Here is a 17,284-nt window from a genome sequence, read left to right on the forward strand (position 1 = left end):
TTAGAATCTAAGACTACATCCTTCCAAAACTAAGTATTTTAGTTGTACTGTCTTGAGCCCCTGTTATCTTCCTCATGTCCCCAGGCGACATTCAACCAATATTCTACTGCAGAGCAAGCCGTATGCACAGCACTCAGTCTTACCTACAGGCTTATTTGCTTAGCCCAGAATAAGTTAGAAGTTTCATCACATAAACAATTTGTAAGTTGCATTAAGATAGCTTTCCTTTAACTATATGGTTGACATTATCTACAAGAGGAAAATATAGAGACCGGGGTAATTATCTGAATAAGTTATGTAGAAAATTTGTGTTTAGAAGAATGTGACCTTCGGTTTTCAATGACAATTTCTCTTCATGTATTATTGACCCAGTCATTGGGTGAATAAAAAAAATTAAAAATAAGTAACATCAGTGCTTAGAGAGTGGAAGGTTCAATCAATTAATGCACATAAAGCATTAAAGCCGTGACTCTTACTCAAAGTATAATATAAAAGATAATATCAAAATTAAGATCATTTATTAACAGAAATCTACTTATTACTCTGGGACAGGAACAAGTTCTAAGTGGAGCATACTGGGTGCCGGTTGCCATGATAAAAGTAGCACAAACATCACTTTCCCTGCAAGTTCCACCAGCTCTGGATATGACCAGGTCACTGGGAAAGGGCAGAGTAGCCTCTGGCCATTTGGCAGTGGAGATGATCTCCTTGCCACAAACTATAGTCTTGGGGACTTTCCATCTTATTCATCACTGTATTTTCAGTAACTTCACTGCATGCCTATTAATCTCCACACACCTGATTTTCAAGCACCTGATCATAACCAACTCCCACATTAAAGTATTTCAGTTCTTATTTACAAAACAGAAACAGACTCACAGAGATAGAAAACAAGCTATGGTTACCAAAGGGGAAAGGAGGAAGGGATGAATTAGGAGCCTGGGATTAGCAGATACAAACTACTATATATAAAATAAACAAACAACAAGGTCCTACTGTACAGCACAGGGAACTGTACTCTTGTAATAACCTATAATGAAAAAGAATATGAAAAGGCATATTATATATGTACAACTGAATCACTATGCTGCACACGAGAAACTAACACAACATTGTAAATCAACTATATTTCAATTAAAAAGAAAAAGATTCCGTTCACCACCTCATGTCTTTCCAGGTATTTCATTGAATAAAGACCTGAAGGAACTCTTTCTTCATGTTTCTAGTGCACTTACTTTGGACCTGTTATTGTCTTATGTGCATTTTCATGTCACAAAAATCTCACAGCACACTGACTTATGTATCCTTTGGTGTAAAACGGGGAAAATGTAAGTTAAATATATAATGTGGGTCACATCGTGTGGAAAAAGAAAATAAATGTAAGAAAGAATCATATTAAAAAGAAGAAGTAAGAAATTTCACTACAGTTGAAAAATCAACCATGCAGCGTATTGCTCAATAGCAGTATCTGAAATCAACACTTTAACACCCTGTGGGATACTGCTTTATAAAACAGCTTAGTAATGTTTATCTGCTGGGAAACAAGCTGCTGGAAAACAAGCAGCTAGAAAACAAGCTACACCTAAATTTCCATGAGCTTAAAAGGTTATATTCACACTTGCTTGCTTAAAATGCACATGCTTGCTTTGTTTTAATGTTTTACGCAGTAGATGACCTGTAACACGTATTGTGCTAAAGAAAATTTGTGAGGGGCAATCCTGACATTGCAGCGCCCCTGGAGGGTGAAAGCTCACATTTCGCGTGTTCAAGGACAGAGTGGTAAGCTGGGGAGAAGAAACGTTTCCTCTGAGAGTTGAGAATAAACTTCTGTTTTCTCACAGAACTCTCCAACGTGGGGCAAGTTTCTCAGACACTATCAATGCTGTGGCTTCCTCTCTGCCCTTCTGAGAGCTGACCTGGGTCCACAATGTTGGTGCGTTCCCATTCCCACGCATTTGGTTTTTGCTATTTTCACCCCACTCTCCACAGTCCAGGGCTCTTTCTCTTGCTCCAAAATAGAGATAACATTTAGATGAGAAACAGAAATTCCTGCTCAGAAGAAGAAAGAAACGCCATGTGCTGTGGCTTTTCCAGAATCCCAGCTCTTTGTTCAGCTGAGGAGTGAGGACGTGACAGTTGGGTGGGGAAAAATATTTCACAAATTCACCCACTGTTCGCCTCCTTCTGCGTGCAGAGGGAGCAGCATGATATTCAGTCATCTAGTTCCTTTCCAAGAACGACGGAATTAGAGCCTAGGTGTGGAAGGCAGGGAATTGGATACTTCAAAAGCTTGAAATCAGCTTTATAAACGCTTAAGCTCTGGAGCAAATCCTGGTGTCTCATGAGGAGGGCAGGTCCCCTGGAGGAAGGACTCAAATCCCTGATGCTCAATAGCAAAGCTTTTCGTGTCTGAGTCAACAGCGCTCCAAGCACAGTCAAGCCAGGCAGGGGCTCCCAAGAGGCACACAGGAGATACAAAGACCCCCAAGGGCAGACCCCAGCTTCTGGGAAAATGTTCTCCTCACCCAGGGAGACGAGGTTCCCACAGGTCTCCAACAGCACATCCACGTAAAAGGCCCTCTGGGCAGGATCCAGGCACTCCCACTCCTCCTGGGAGAACTCAGTGGCCACATCCCTGAAGGTCAATCGTGCCTGAAATGAAAACACATTTCACCGCGGGGCCATGACCAGAGTTCTTATTTTCACACAAAATGAGAAAAGGAGAGAGGGGTAAGGACTGACTTGGTTGAAGTGTGTGTTCTGACAGGGCCATGCAAAGGTATTTGGAGCAAATTTGGTTTTCTAATTATCATTTCTTATGCTTTTTCATAAGACATTATGATATCCTCCAAATCAATGTCGATTTCTTTTACGAACAATACATAAAATATAGACAAATAAAATCCAACACTGGGTTATCTGTACAGAAGTGTTAGATGTTACATTCTACACACTGAGTGATATTCAGTATCTAGGTGAGCTGTGGTCTGAGTGGTGTCTTCAGGGATGACAAAGGCCACAGTGGCTTTAAAAAAAGGCAGATCTGAAATTGTGATGATGACAGCAATGACTTGACCTCCTCCTACATGCTAAGCATCACTCTACAAGCTTTACATGGATGGACCTGTTACCAAAATAACAGCTCATGAAAGAAAGATCTGTTCCCATCGTACAGAGGACAAAACTGCCACAGACACTCTAAGGAATCGCCTCAGACCGAACAGCTAAGAAATGTCACAGCAAGCACCTGGGCGTTAGAATTCAACCTGGGAGTCAAACAGCCAAGTGGCAGAGCGTAAAGGCCACTGACAGAGGGCGCCCTGAGAAACCCGGAGCTAGTTCAAGGAGGCTGAGGGTCATGGAACAGCAGGAAAGGTCACCGTGCACATACACAACACACACACACACAGACACTATGTCAATGATCTTACCACTATTTAAATCATTCATGTGATAGTGGTAGAAAAAATTTAAGGCCATGGAATATATTTAACATGTAATTTTAACTGCTAAAAAAGATAAAATGTATTTATTAAATGATAATGCCTTCATGGACTTGCACATTCATGAACTCATGCACACACATGTAAACACACTTAACTGAAATGAGAGGAATTGTCTCTTGACACATTTTTGGATGGTTTTTTCATTATCATTTTTAATCATGTGTATTTCAGCATCTTTGGGACAATGAAAATGGATCAGCTGTACTTGTTAGTTTGTCAGCATTATTCTGTATCAGGCCAGTAAAAAAAAAAAAACTAGTACAAATATGAAAAAATATACAAAACACATTAACTCCAATCTGTATAAATACCTGTATTCTAAATAATACCATTTTATCCTTCCTTAACTTTAGGTATGCAGTTATTAACAAAAGTCAGAATTAATTTGTGTATTCCATTAATAAAATGTCAAATCAAGATTAGTAAAGTTATCAGTGTTAGACAAAAATTTAACAGAGGAAGATAAAAAATTTATCACAGTAGTAGGTACTTTAAAAAATTCTTGCATAATTAAAAATCATGACAGAAAAAAAGGAAATCAGGGGAAAAAAACTATCACTAAGCAAAAAGATTTCTCCAAACTTCATGATCAGCAGAAAACACTGGATGCATTTCCTCTGAAATTACACTGGCCAGAATTTCTGCCATTCACCAGTGTACATGATGTCTGAGCAGGGACCAGCAGAAGTGGTTAAAAGAGGGAAAAAACAGAGAAGTGAGAGACAGAGAGTGTCAAAGTGCTGGAAATGTTACATTTCACAAATCTAAGGACATGAATAGGATTAAAGTGACAAAAGGGAAAAAGATATTCTGCCCTAAAGAGAGTGGGGTAGACACAGAGCATCAGATAAAACAGACTAAAGACAAAAACTGTCACAGGAGACCAAAAAAAAAAAATTATGGTTACAAAAGAATCAATTCACCATGAAGATGTAACAATTATAAACATTTATACATCTAACATCAGAGCCTCCAAATCTATGAAGCAAACATTGCCAGAAATGACATACAGAACAGCAGAGCAACAGTATGAGACATCAGCGCCCCAGTTTTACGTATGGATAGAACCAGACAAAAGATCAACAAGGAACCTGAGCACCTGACCTCATTTTAGAACAACCGTACCTAACACGCGTGCACAGAACACTGCACTCAGCAACGGGAAACACATGCTTCGCAAGCAAACATGGAACATTCTCCATGACAGACCACATGATAGGCCACAAAATAAATCTTAACAAATTTAAGAAGACTGAGATCATAAAAAGCATCTTCTCTAATCTCAGTGAAATGAAACTAGAAAAAATAAGAGAAGGAAAACAAATATTCATAAAATGTGGAAATTAAACAATTCATTCTTAAATAACCAACAGGATAAAGAAGAACTCACAAGGGAATTTTTAACACATCAAGGGAGCCAAGACCACACCACGGGAACAGGACGGTCTCAATCACAAAGGGTGCCGGGCAACTGGTCTCCACCAGCCAAAGAATGAAGCTGGAACCTCACCTGCATCAAATGCAGAAACGTGTGTGCGTCAGAGGATACAATCCACAGAGTGGAAAGACAGCCTCCAAGGAATGGAGGTGATGAAAATGAATTAAAGAATCTCCAAGTGTCAGACATCCAGACTGATTTCATAGCTTAAAATCGATGACGGAATAAAACACCCTCCATCACTGATGTCTCTTGCTGAACCTTCTATTCCATTCCCAACCATTAAGATTTTGAAGGAGGTACTCATTTAGGGGTGTATGCTGTGGGGTGCGCTATCAAAAGTCAGAACTGATTCCCGCTTCTTGGTCTCTTTTCCATATTCTACCACGTATTGTGCACATTACTACCTGACTTCCCCGTGCAGCTTCTTTCTCTGGTTTACAGAGAGCGGACAGCGCACCCAGATGGGCCCCTAAACCCTCCCTGCTGCCCCACAGCACTGACTCCGCGTCTCCAACCCACGGGGGTGAAGCCCGCCCAGGACGCCGCCCAGGGAGCCGCTTCACACGTTCCAGGTCCCGGGGTCCCGGGGGTGGAGTCTGAGTGGGGAGGACAGACGCTGAGGGAGGGTCCCGGGTGACTGTGGATGTACAGGTGTCAGGCAGGACCTGCAGAATCAGACAGGATTAGCGAGTCCAAAGAAGGGCATTTCAGGAAGGACAGACTGAGAATCCAGTGAGAATAGGACTTTACCTGAGAAACAGCCATTCCTGGCTTTTTTTTTTTTTCTCTTGCTCTTCCTCCTCTTCCGGGCTTCTGCCTCAGGCAACATGGGTCTTTAGAAGTCAATCTTGAAAGTTGGAAAGATGCCGTTTAATGTTTAGAATCAACACTCCCCCTCCTGTGCCACATATAAGGGAGACCATTTAATACCTGTCTCTGTCTCGCTTAATTCTCTGAGGATAACGTTCTCTACGTTCATCCATGTTGTTCTAAGTGGCAAAATCTTCACTTTTATGGTTAAACATGTCATTGTGTGTGTGTGTGTGTGTGTGTGTGTGTGTGTGTGTTACAACCCAGGTCCTTGGGCTCTTTAATCAACATAAATTGATGAGGCCAGACGAGAAATTCAGGCAAGGCTTTACTGGCACTCGTAGCAAGAGGAGGCAACGTGAGACAAGAAAAGGGGGCCCTTGCTCGCTCCCCAAGAGGGAGGGGCCAGCTGGCTCCTCACATGAAGTGAGGGCAGGAGCAGACCGGTGGGTCGGGCAGGAGGCACAGCTTAGGCGGTCCGCCCACCTCCGTGGTGATGCTGTGCGCAGGGGTCCTGCGTGGTACCCCGCTTTTGCTCCCGGCTCCTCTGAGGTGGCAGCTGGCTTGTGCTCTTTTTGTATCTTATTGTTCATAACTGCCTCTACTGCGCACGCCTGCCCGTATGTTTTAGTCCTGCGTAGTTTCTTTGTATTCGGTTGCTTGAGGAGAATTTGTCCAGGTGCCAGCACTGCAGTAAAGGGTCCCAGGTCCCAGCCCATCTCATATATATATGTATACACACACACACGTTTTCACTATCCACATCTGTCGACAGACATTTAGGTTGTTTCTACGTCTTGGCTGTTGTGAATAATGCAGTAACGCTCACAGGAGTGCAGGTAACTCCTTCAAAACACGGGTCTAGTTTCCTTGGAAATATAATCAGAAGTGGGAATAATCAGTGCTCGGTCCTGTGCCTGTTCTGTTTCTAATTTTTGAGGAACTGTTTTCCACAAAGCCATACCATTTACGTTCCCACCAACTGTGCACAAGAGTCTCCTTTCATCTGTATCATGTGAGTGTAAGAGTGTGTGTGTGTGCGTGTGTGGAATAACCTCCCTGCACTGGCGGCAAGAAAGAAGCCGCTGCATCTTCCCCCAGAATCAGCCTTTGCACAGCAGGTCGCTGTGGTGTCAGTGGCCCTCTGATTGTTGGAATAATCTTCCCCTACATCACGGGAGTTCACGGCCCCTCTCGAGCTGTGCCCATACACCCATCCCAGGCAGGCCCTCCCTGGGACCGAAGCTTAGGGCCAACCACTTCCCTTCCAGACTGAAAGAAACTTACCAACTTTCATCTGGTCCAACACACTCCCCAGACATCCAGTACTAACCCACCCATCCTGCTATGCAGTCTCACAAAAGAGTCCAGGCCTTAATAACTCATGCATTTATGATGGAATAGTGACCATGAAGACAGCCAAGCACCCACTAGACCTAAGACACCTTCTTTTCATTCACAGTGGCCCCAGCCCAAACACTGCTACCTCTAAAATCTAATAATAAAAGATAGATGTCTACACTGATGCACTTGCCCCAGTGAGACTTCAACACTTCCAAGGAAACACTCCACGTTATCTTTTTTTTACCTTCCAAGTGCATCTGAAACTTTCTTCACTAGCAACCCCAAATACCGAAGGTAACCCACAAAGTGACCTCTGGGATTTTCCCTGTAACTACTCTGTGGGTCGCATGATGAGTCGTACCCTCCAAAAAGGCCCCACAGAAGTCACTGTGTGGTGTGAATGCCACGGGACAACCCCTAGATCCATCCTCCAAAGACAAAGCTACTCATCCTCCCGCACCAGAGCACCACGTGACCTCAGCGCAGGCCTTGCTTCTAACCACACTGCAGCACAGTGCTCCTCTGAGCCTAATCCCACTGCCTTCATTGCTCCTCAGGTGTGATCATGAACCACCCTCTTAGCACCACGCATGCAAATCTCAGTCTCAGCATCCGTGTCCCAGGGAACCTGCGCTAAGACACCACGGTGACCCCCACCATTCCATGCGGCCCCCAGTTAGCCAGGAACCCACTGCCAGGTCCTCCAGCCAGAACTAAGACATCCATCCCTTGGTCCCACGATTATGCTTTGCACAGGTGCACACACCGCTCACGGGGCTCATCCCGATGCCCACACCGGCTGTCAGGTCCCTCCTGCAGACCCCACAGGCTCCCCTCCACTTCTCTCATCTTTCTACCTCTCCTCCATGCAAGACTGAGCATCTGGGCTAAAAGTCACAGGGCCAGTGGGCACCGGCATTGCAACAGAAATGAACAAGCTGCCACCCAAACGACACTGGGCACTCAGGAGGGAGCTCAGGAAGCTGGGCCTCCCGGGAAAACCTGCCAGCAACTGGGGATGTCACAGAGTTGAGCTTTAAAGGCATTTGAGCTGGATTGAGTTCAGCGAAGAAGTCGCAAGGACAGAGAGGCCCCAGATCTCACCGTCTCCTGTTCTCCCCTCTCAAAGGGAACAGGGAGACACACCAGCTCTTTAAGTGGGGGGGCCTCCTTGATGCCCCCTTGGGTTCCTGACCATCTACTCACTCTTAACACGGTGAAATCAGCATCCCCCACCCCAGCAGATGCTCTGCTGGAGGCAAAGCTCCTGTCCAAGGTCGCAACCGTCACTGGAAGTGCGCAGCCTGGCAGACCTGGGGGCTACAGCGGAGCAGATAAACATGGGGACACCTCGGGACACTGCAGAAGGACCCCAGTTCTGTGGGGCTTTTTAGGCTTAACAACATCCTTTCGTTCTTATTTTGAGCGGCCACAGAATGTACAAATCAACCAGAGCTGGCATTTCCAGAGGAAATACGAAGAAGCATCCTCATCACCTGCTCTAGCTCCCTGGTCGTCCCAGAAAAATACTCAGCCCAACACACAGCCTCTAAACACAACCCCAAAACAAGGTGCCGCAGCCATCCTGGGGGGCAGACGGAGACTGTGTGAGGTCCAGTGGAGGGAAAATGGGAAAGACTCAACATAATCCACGGAGAAGGGCATCTTCGATGTGGGAGTTTGACGTGGAGGCAATAAAACCTGGGTTATTATAAAGGATCATGACATCCTCACCAACTACTCATCAAAACAGGTCAATATATTTTACTAGTTACCAAAGAACTTTCCCAAGACATAGGGCAAAGAGAAGAAAGCAAACAGGCCTCAAATAAACGTGAAACAAACTTAAAGAGAATCCATTTGTAAAAACAGGGAAGAGAGAGAGAATCAATTTGTAAAAATTCTTTTAATCTAAAGAATTCTGCAAAGTGAAAAAAAAGTTGAGAATAGAGCATACTGAGAAAAGAATGACATGAATTGATTATAGGAGACCACCAAATCTTATTTCAGAAGCGAATAATTATTTGCAGGAAAGTAGATACTGAATGAACTAATTTTTATCCCAAGCTACAAAAAGAATTACATGTAAAGAAATGAGAAACAAAAGTAAATCCATTACAAAAACCCCACACCACTTTCAATGTTCCTTTTAATGTAGTGACAGAGTCGGCCATTTCTTGCCCCACGTGTCCTCTCCCCAGTCCTCTGCCGTGAAGGGAGTGACCACAACTGAGTGAACAAGCCACTGCCCTCTGGCTGAGCAGGGATGGCAAACGGAAACTATCTTCTCATACAAATAATTACAAAAGCACAAGCCTCACAGACAGGAGTTTTGTCATTCTTATCCTCATCTGTATAATTTAAACAAACAAGTTTTAAATTAGATTCTAAGGCTAAAAATCAATACATCACAACTTAATCACCCACATAAAATCAGCTCACCACCCATCCGCATCTAGTTTCCCCCTCTCCCCGCACTGCTATGTGTTTCCATTTCAGTTTCTCTCTCTCCCTATTTCTTTCTGTCTCTGTCTCCTTTTGTTCCCCTCTGCTCTCCTGCTGTTTCTCCCCTCCCCTCATTTCCTCCCCCACACCTGGCCTGGCCCACTCTGCAACTTGTTCCTCATCTTGTTGCCTGTTCTCCCCAACCCTTCCAAATGTCCTAAATCTCCATTATTTCTGCCTCCCTGCCTCATCTCGGCTCCCTCTCTGCCCTCCGGGTTACACTCCCGTAGGCCCCACTCTCCGGCACCCCCTGGTGGTTATACGTCTTCCCGCTCTCTCTTTCCTGCTCCTCCAGTCACTCATTTTCCTTTCTCTCCCAGCACCGTGTAGCTCTGAAGGCCATGGTTCCACGTCTTTCATCTTCTCCCCCCACTCCCTGTGTGAAGTGCCTAGTGGGAGCCCATGATTGGGTTAATAAATTGTAACAGACCCCAGCCGCTTGTGACCTTTGAGAACAACAAATGTGCTCTGCTAGCAGGCACCTGTGCATCTGACTTTTTACTTTGCATTGGCAGATTTGTCCCCCCAACACCAGCAATGACTGACTGGCCTACAGATCCTTCCCACCGAGGAGGCCGCTCGTGCTGCGCGGTAACAGAGACACCTGCCCCCGTACCTAATAATCCTTGAACAGTTATGCTGCTTAGATTTTCCGGTACAAGAGGCTGTTGAGGCTCAATCCTTTTTGCCCAGTAAAGCGCTGTCGTAGCCAAAGGATGACTAGTTATAGGGCTGGCAAAGGTCCCTTTAAGGGGAAGGAGCAGACGTTTTGCAAGCCAGGTTCCTGGAGAGAGGACGTGAAGTCCGGAGAGGCTGTAAAAGCACTTCCACTTCACCAGCAAAGTTAGAATCAAGTAACTGAGGTAGAACCAGAATGCCTTGCTGTGATCAGTCTGAGCAGCCTATGATTAGACCCCGGGTCCCTTCAGGGAAAGGGCCAGACATTCCAGTGGAGGCGGAGTATATACAATCTTGTTCCTTAAGAATTAATTCTGAGGTAGAACACAAGTCCACTGCGGACGCACTGCTGAAGGGGTCTCCGCAGGACTGGGCCAAGGAGGCTGGGTCAGAAAGACCTGTATTTGAGCTGGCCGGGTGGGACTGTTCCACTTGGGGTTTGGGGCACGGGAGCTGGCGCCCCATTTCCCGTTTCCCGAAATCAGATTGCCATCCTCATCAGATTTAGAGCGACACTGGTTTGCCCAATGTCTTCCTTTGCCGCAGGGAGGGCAGTCTTTGTTAGGTTAATTTTTGAGGCGGACTTCCTTGCCCTCCCTTATTGGGCTGGCAGCATTCCCTTTGACCATGGCCAGGTTTACCACACTTAAAGCAGGTCACGGCAGAAGCGGATCTCATTAAAGCTGCAAGGGCCTGAGCACGATGGGTTTCAGTTCGCACATTCTGGCAAGCTCTTATATAACTGGCTACATTTTTGTTTTGAGTTCGAATACCGGCAAGAGCTGCCTGGCAATCTGCATTAGCGTTTTCATTAGCCAGCTGTTGCAAGAGCACTCTCGCTGCCTCCTGATCTTCTACTTGGTGAGAGATGCTCAGTTCTAAGCAATTAATATAATCAGCATAAGGTCTGTGGTGCCTTGTTGAATGGTAACAAAGGAGCCAGTGGCAGCTCTGGCTTCGGGACCTTTACACCCCGCCACGAGGGCAGTATCAGTACACTGCCTAGAAGCCAGCCTATCCACATGGATCTGCTGCTGAGGGTCAGCACAGTGACCTGCTCCTTCAGGCACTTCTATAGGTGTACCATTATTAGCATCAGCATTACGAGCAGCTTGTAAGAGAAACTTCATGTTGTTCAGAAGACCAAATAGCAAACTGAGCAGGCGTTAAGACAGTTTTTACAAGAGCTCTCCAGTCCCAAGGAGTCATAACATATGCATTTCCAACTGTATCAAGAATACCTTTAGTAAATGAACTCTGAGTCCCATTTTCCATAACACTAGTTTTTAGCTCCTTGAATACCGAGAAAGGGACAGCCTCATGCTTAACACCTTGCCACGCCCCGCAATCACCGGGTAAGCATGCAGCTCTCCCAAATGTAAACCTTCTTTAAAACATTGTTCCATAGCAGTTTGCTTACAATCATACTCCTCAGGAGAGGGAGGAGGAGGCGGTGGCAGCGGCAAATTGATCTGTGAAAGAGGGGCAGACGGTGCAGAAAGGACTGGGGGCGAAGTAGTAGGAGGGGAGGAAGGGGAAGAACAGGGTTCAGGTTCAATGTAATTATTCTGCAAATAAGAGTATAAGGGACATTCAGCAGTGTGTACCAAACTCCAAGTAGTTAAAATGGAAGCAGGGATTTTCTCCCCTTGCTGATGCCTATGTTTTAAATTCTTACCAACCTGTTCCCAGAGTTCCAAATCGATTGTTCCATGGTCTGGAAACCAGGGACAAATCTCCTGTACCATTTGTAACACTTTAATAAGTTGCTCCTCCGACATGGAGCAGTGAGCTGCTTTCAGCAGCTGCTGCAACGTGCGGAGGTAGATCATTTGTTCCTTACATAGTTGTTGACCCATAGTAAGAAAATGAATAAAAACCAAGGCTCTCGCTGAATTCTAGGCACGTTGGCAACTATCCCAAGTGGGTGTTGCTGTTCCCTTACCGGGATGAAATCTACGGGGATCCGGATGCAGTTTCTCTCTCCAACTGAAGTGTGCCGTTCCGTTGCTGTGTAGTCAGTAACATTGGGGTCACCAGTTGTGCATTCTGACTGGCAGAAGTCCCACCAAGATGGAATGAATTACTTGAGACTCTGGAAAGTCAAGAGAGCGAGAGGGAGTCGGGGACCAACTCCTCGAGCCTCTCAAATGCTCCCACATTTACTGTGTACAGTCAAAGGAAAAATCACCAATAGTTGTGTCATGGGATGTAGGAGCTTAAGGAAAGACAGGATGGGGTAGAGATTATGGAATCCACAATGAGTACAAAGGCTTAATTTATCTTCAGGACAGACATGAGGAGAGGGGAACAAGGTACACTCTTTAGGCATAAGTTGATTACAAAACAGACCACCAAACTAGCCAGTCCCTGTCTTGGGGATTACAGACTATCTTAACAGCAGATGGCATGCCCAGCGTTTATAGCCGAGGGCATAGGTCATACGAGAAGAGTAAACCCTAAACCATGGACCTATGCTTAAAATAAGCCGTGTCCTGCGTTTACAGCAAGGGACACACAATGGCTTTGCCATTGGAAGCAGCCCTAGGCTAAAACCTCAACTACGCAAGCAACGCATTGTCTCTGCTTTTTATGGCAAGGACACAGGCGTGCAGATGCACAGGCGCCTGCTAGCAAAGCACATTTGTTCTTCTTCAAGGTCGCAAGCAGCTGGGGTCTGTTACAATTTATTAACCTAAACATGGGCTCCCACAGTGCTTCACCAGTGTTGCCCACTATCCCACTGCTGCTTTGCCGCCCTATCCTGCTCACCATTCTATCTCCCTGCAGACCCCACTTCTATAAACTTGTTTTATCCGCTTGTTCCTTTCACAGCTGTCTTTCAGGTTACTGTCTTTTTACAACCCCTCAGCCATCCTCACCGTTCCCATCGGTTCTCCCTCCTTTTCTCCTCAGTTTTTCTTCTTCTCTCTCAGTCACTGTCTCTGCTTCCCCTGATTCTCCGCGCCCACGTATTTACAGGGATGTCGACTTAGTAAGATGCCCGCCTACTGGAAAAGACCGTTTTCCAGCGCGGTGGAATGTGGGGCGTAACAATACTGGGGGTAACACGGCTGACCCCGGTCACCTCCCCCTACGCGGGGTGGGGGAAGGGCTGACTACGGAGGGGAGGCCCGCGGAGCAGAAGGACCGGCCCGAGGAGGACGCGAGGACAGAGGAGCTGGGAAGCAGGGGGTCTCAGGAGAGGCCGGGGTCCCCAGAATCCCGGGACCGGGAGAGGACGCAGCCCTACAGGAGCGGGGCAACCAGCGCCATCCACCTCGCGGAAGGGGACGTCCCGGGGGGGGCGGAGGTAGTAAGAGGTTTCAAGAAGGAAGATGACTCTAAAGGTGGTGTCTTCGTGGACCGAAGGGCTAAAGCCCGAGGACAGCTACCAGCCTCGGGCGATTTTAAACCCAAAGGGAAACGGCCCCTGACCTTTAACAGCGACGTCTGAATTTACTGGGCGCAGAGGAGCAGGTGTGGGGATTTAAGGTCCGTAGTGACTTCAAGGCCCTGAGGATGGACTACGGGGGACTGCGAAGCGCAGATTTACGCTAAAAAGGAGAAACTTACGGTCTGCTGTGTGACCTTCCACCCGAGCACCCCACTTCCGGTTCCGTAAGAAGCGACGCACGGGCACAGCAAAGAGCCCACGCGGCTGGGGGCGTGGCCTGGGCGGAGCTCTACCGGTGAGGGGCGGGGCGTGGAGGAGCCGGGGACGGGGCACAGGCGGAGCCTGCTGTCCTTCCGCCTCGCTCTGGAGATGTCTTGATCAAGTTTAGAAACGCTGAAGTGCCTTTGTGCAGCAGGGTTGCTGTCTGCTTAGTTTAAGTAACTGCCTGTAACAGTTTCAAGACAAACGCTTGCAGTTGTGTGAAACACGTCGGAAACTGAGATGTCTCCTCTTCACAGGTTGAAAACAGATTAAGTCAAAAACTGGGTTTGCCAGCGGGTTGCCCAGAAGTCCTGCTAGTGAGGCTGAAGCAATTCGGTGGTCTGGGAACTCGCGTCTGGGGAATGTCAGGCGGGACCTGACTGGATCCAGCAACATTTCCTTCAATGAGAACTTCGGTTGTCTCTGTATTACAAACTACAAAACTCTCCCTGGGTAGAATGGGCAGTTTTCTCTATTCCCCATTTCCCCAGGAGGCCAAACTCATCACGGCTCAGTTGCAGAGACTCAGGGAGAAGACCTGGAGTCTGAGACTAGGGGACTATGGCATTTTATACTTCAGGTGGCACACAAATGAAAAGATATCATCAATTCACATTTTAAAAAGATGCAGTGACTGGGATAGATTTGGGGCTCCTACGAGGTGGATTGCTCTGTATTACGCAGTACTGCAAACGAGCCATGTTGGCAAGACCCTTCAGCATGAACTTTCATGAGTCCAAGCAAGGGAATGAGTGGATCGTGGAACTTTTCATTAAATACAGACTAGCGGAGAAGTTTATTATTGGTGAAAGTCACGAATCCATTTTGCTTACGGGGAATTTTGTTTGTATAATTTTAAAGCAGCAATAGGGACAGTCACAGAAAACATGAGACATTTCCTCAATCACAGTAGATTTTGGCCCATGTTTCTCCTGTAATACTATGAAACTCTAGAAAGTTCCCATTGTATATTGTTCCTTCTAAATTATTTTACAGTACTCCAAGCTCAAAGAGCTTTTTAACCTTATCTCTGAAACTGTCATTTCCTAATTTTTTCCATCTTTATTATTGCTATTTTCACTTCAGGTAAATCAAGGTGCGTAACATGGGTTTTATTTGGGCACAAAAGAGGAGATGAGGAAATATTGTAATGCTGCATATTCATGAATGAAGGGGTAGGTTTTAGTGGGTCACAGCTTGTAATTGCACTGCTCTGGTATAGTGATGTAAAGCTCCTGGGACAATATGCATGCATGTGTGTGACTGAAACAACGTGCTGTACACCAGAAATTGACACAACATTGTAAACTGACTATACTTCAATAAATAACAAATAAAATAAAAATCCTAGGACAGAGTGTGGAGAGAATAACTCACCTGCAAATGATATAATCCCCAAACTGTATGTTCTTTTATTCCATCACAGAAAGAAATCGTTGAAGATTCTTTCAACTCTAAGTCTCTATACTGCATTGTTAGATTCGGTTATGGTACCGACGTAGGATGAAACTGTGTTGGTAGAAGAAACATAATCCGTTCAGTTACAGATAAAAAGTGATAAAAACTTTAATTCGAGCATGATACTCATGATATATCCTGAATGAAACAGTAGCAAAATGTAATGGCAGCAGTTAAATATGAATCACACACATGCACATACTATTCTGGTTCTTTTATCAAAATTTCATTTCAAGATAGCACTTCAATTTTCAAGAATAAGATTAATTTTGCATCATTCATTGATATACAAGTTATTGCCATCTGATGGAGAAAGTGACCACCTTTTCCTCTGCATTATTTCTACCAGATAATCAGTCCTTAGGAACGGGTCACTCTCCTCCCATGAAAAGCCCAGTCAGTCCCTTAATGTCATTCCTGCTCTGTTCACAGTCAGTTGGTAGAACCTTCTGTCCTATAACCCACTGTGACCTATATATGGAAGGGCACCCTGAGCAGAATAAGCATGATGAGTCAAGCCAATTTTACACTATTCTCAGCCCCTCCCTGATGCTAATTTGCACCCTACTGAATTGGGTAATAGTGTGCAATTGTTTTTCCAGGGAGCATGGATGTGAATGAACTGCAGCTAATGAAGTCGGCCCCTTCATCTTACCGAATCTTGCCCAGAGACCATCATCAAAGGCCCTTAATGAAGACTTAAGATCAACACACTTCAGGGCGGGTATGGTATAGCTCAGTGGTAGAGTGTGTGCTTAGCATGCATGAGGCTTTGGGTTCAATCCCCATTTGAAAAAATAAAATAAAATAAAATAAAATAAATAAAATAAAATAAAAATAAAAATAAAAATAAAATAAAATAAAATAAAATAAAATAACTTAATTCCCTCCCTCAAAAAAAAAAATCAACAGACTTCAAACTCCAGGTGGAAAGGCATAAATAGTAATGTATCCTTTCCAAAACTCAAATGTTTAAAATTTTTATACACTAATGTGCCATTTCCACACAATTCCTTGCTCCTGTCATTAAACGTCATGTCATGAGTTTTTGACACATTTTGACTTCCCATTATTCTGCAATATACTATCTCAGGTTAACCTCAGAAAACTGACGACCTAGTTATTTCTAGCATGGATCCTCTGAAGTGTGGTGCATTGTGAGAACTGGTCAAGAAATTCACCAAATTCATTACTTTTATAAAGCTTCTTCCCAAAATGAATTCTTTGGTGAATCCTGAGGACATACTGGTTCTTAAAGGTATTTCCAAGTTAAATATATATTTGCATGTGTTCTGTGCTGCATAAATTCTCTCATTATGCCAAAAGCGTGGACATCTGATGAAGCCTTACCACAGTCACAACACTGGTAAGGCTGCTCTCCAAATTAAACCCTCTGATGTGCCACAGTTTTGATCTGTGGGTAGAAGGCTTAGCATGCACATTCCTTTTCTGTGGTTTCTCTCAAAGATGCATATTCTGAAGTCTAGTGCATTGTGAGGCCTGAATAAAGCCTCTGCCACATACATTTACTTGATTTCGCTTCAATATGGACTGTTTTCACATTGATATTTGAACTTCAGGGAAAGTCCTTGCCGGGTTGACTGCATTTATAAGGTGTTGATCCAGTGTGTTCGTCACCGTTTGATATTTGGGTAAAATCCTTATACCACACACTGCACTTGTGTGGTTTCACTCCAGAATGTGGACTTTTTTTCAATTATAATCAGTTTACAATAATGTGTTAATTTTCAGTGTACAGCATAATAGTTCGTTCATACATATACATACATATATTTGTTTTCATATTCTTTTTCATTACAGGTTACTACAAGATACTGAATATAGTCTCCAGTGCTCTACAGAAGAAACTTGTTGTTTACCTAG

At 44.9% G+C, this 17,284-nt stretch overlaps 1 protein-coding gene across 1 annotated transcript; it reads right to left on the bottom strand.

The window, feature by feature from the left end:
* Positions 1 to 1,030: 1,030 nt before the first annotated feature.
* On the bottom strand, positions 1,031 to 17,219 carry LOC106729672 (zinc finger protein 480-like). Its single transcript, XM_032487979.1, has 6 exons — positions 15,320 to 17,219; positions 13,861 to 14,126; positions 12,230 to 12,379; positions 5,698 to 5,794; positions 2,526 to 2,652; positions 1,031 to 2,049 (listed from the first exon to the last, which is right to left on the bottom strand). The coding sequence occupies exons 4-6, from the start codon at positions 5,710 to 5,712 to the stop codon at positions 1,877 to 1,879; spliced, it is 315 nt and encodes a 104-aa protein (XP_032343870.1). The 5' UTR covers positions 5,713 to 5,794; positions 12,230 to 12,379; positions 13,861 to 14,126; positions 15,320 to 17,219; the 3' UTR covers positions 1,031 to 1,876.
* Positions 17,220 to 17,284: the final 65 nt, after the last annotated feature.

The sequence above is a fragment of the Camelus ferus genome, chromosome 9 (assembly GCF_009834535.1).
Source record: "Camelus ferus isolate YT-003-E chromosome 9, BCGSAC_Cfer_1.0, whole genome shotgun sequence".
Taxonomy (NCBI): domain Eukaryota; kingdom Metazoa; phylum Chordata; class Mammalia; order Artiodactyla; family Camelidae; genus Camelus; species Camelus ferus.

Bases quoted from the DNA above. Each gene is read 5' to 3' on its own strand.
- LOC106729672 (XM_032487979.1), bottom strand. The intron at 2,050-2,525 runs GTGAGGAGAACA...TCTTCTGAGCAG, and splicing joins TGGGAACCTCGTCTCCCTGG to GAATTTCTGTTTCTCATCTA.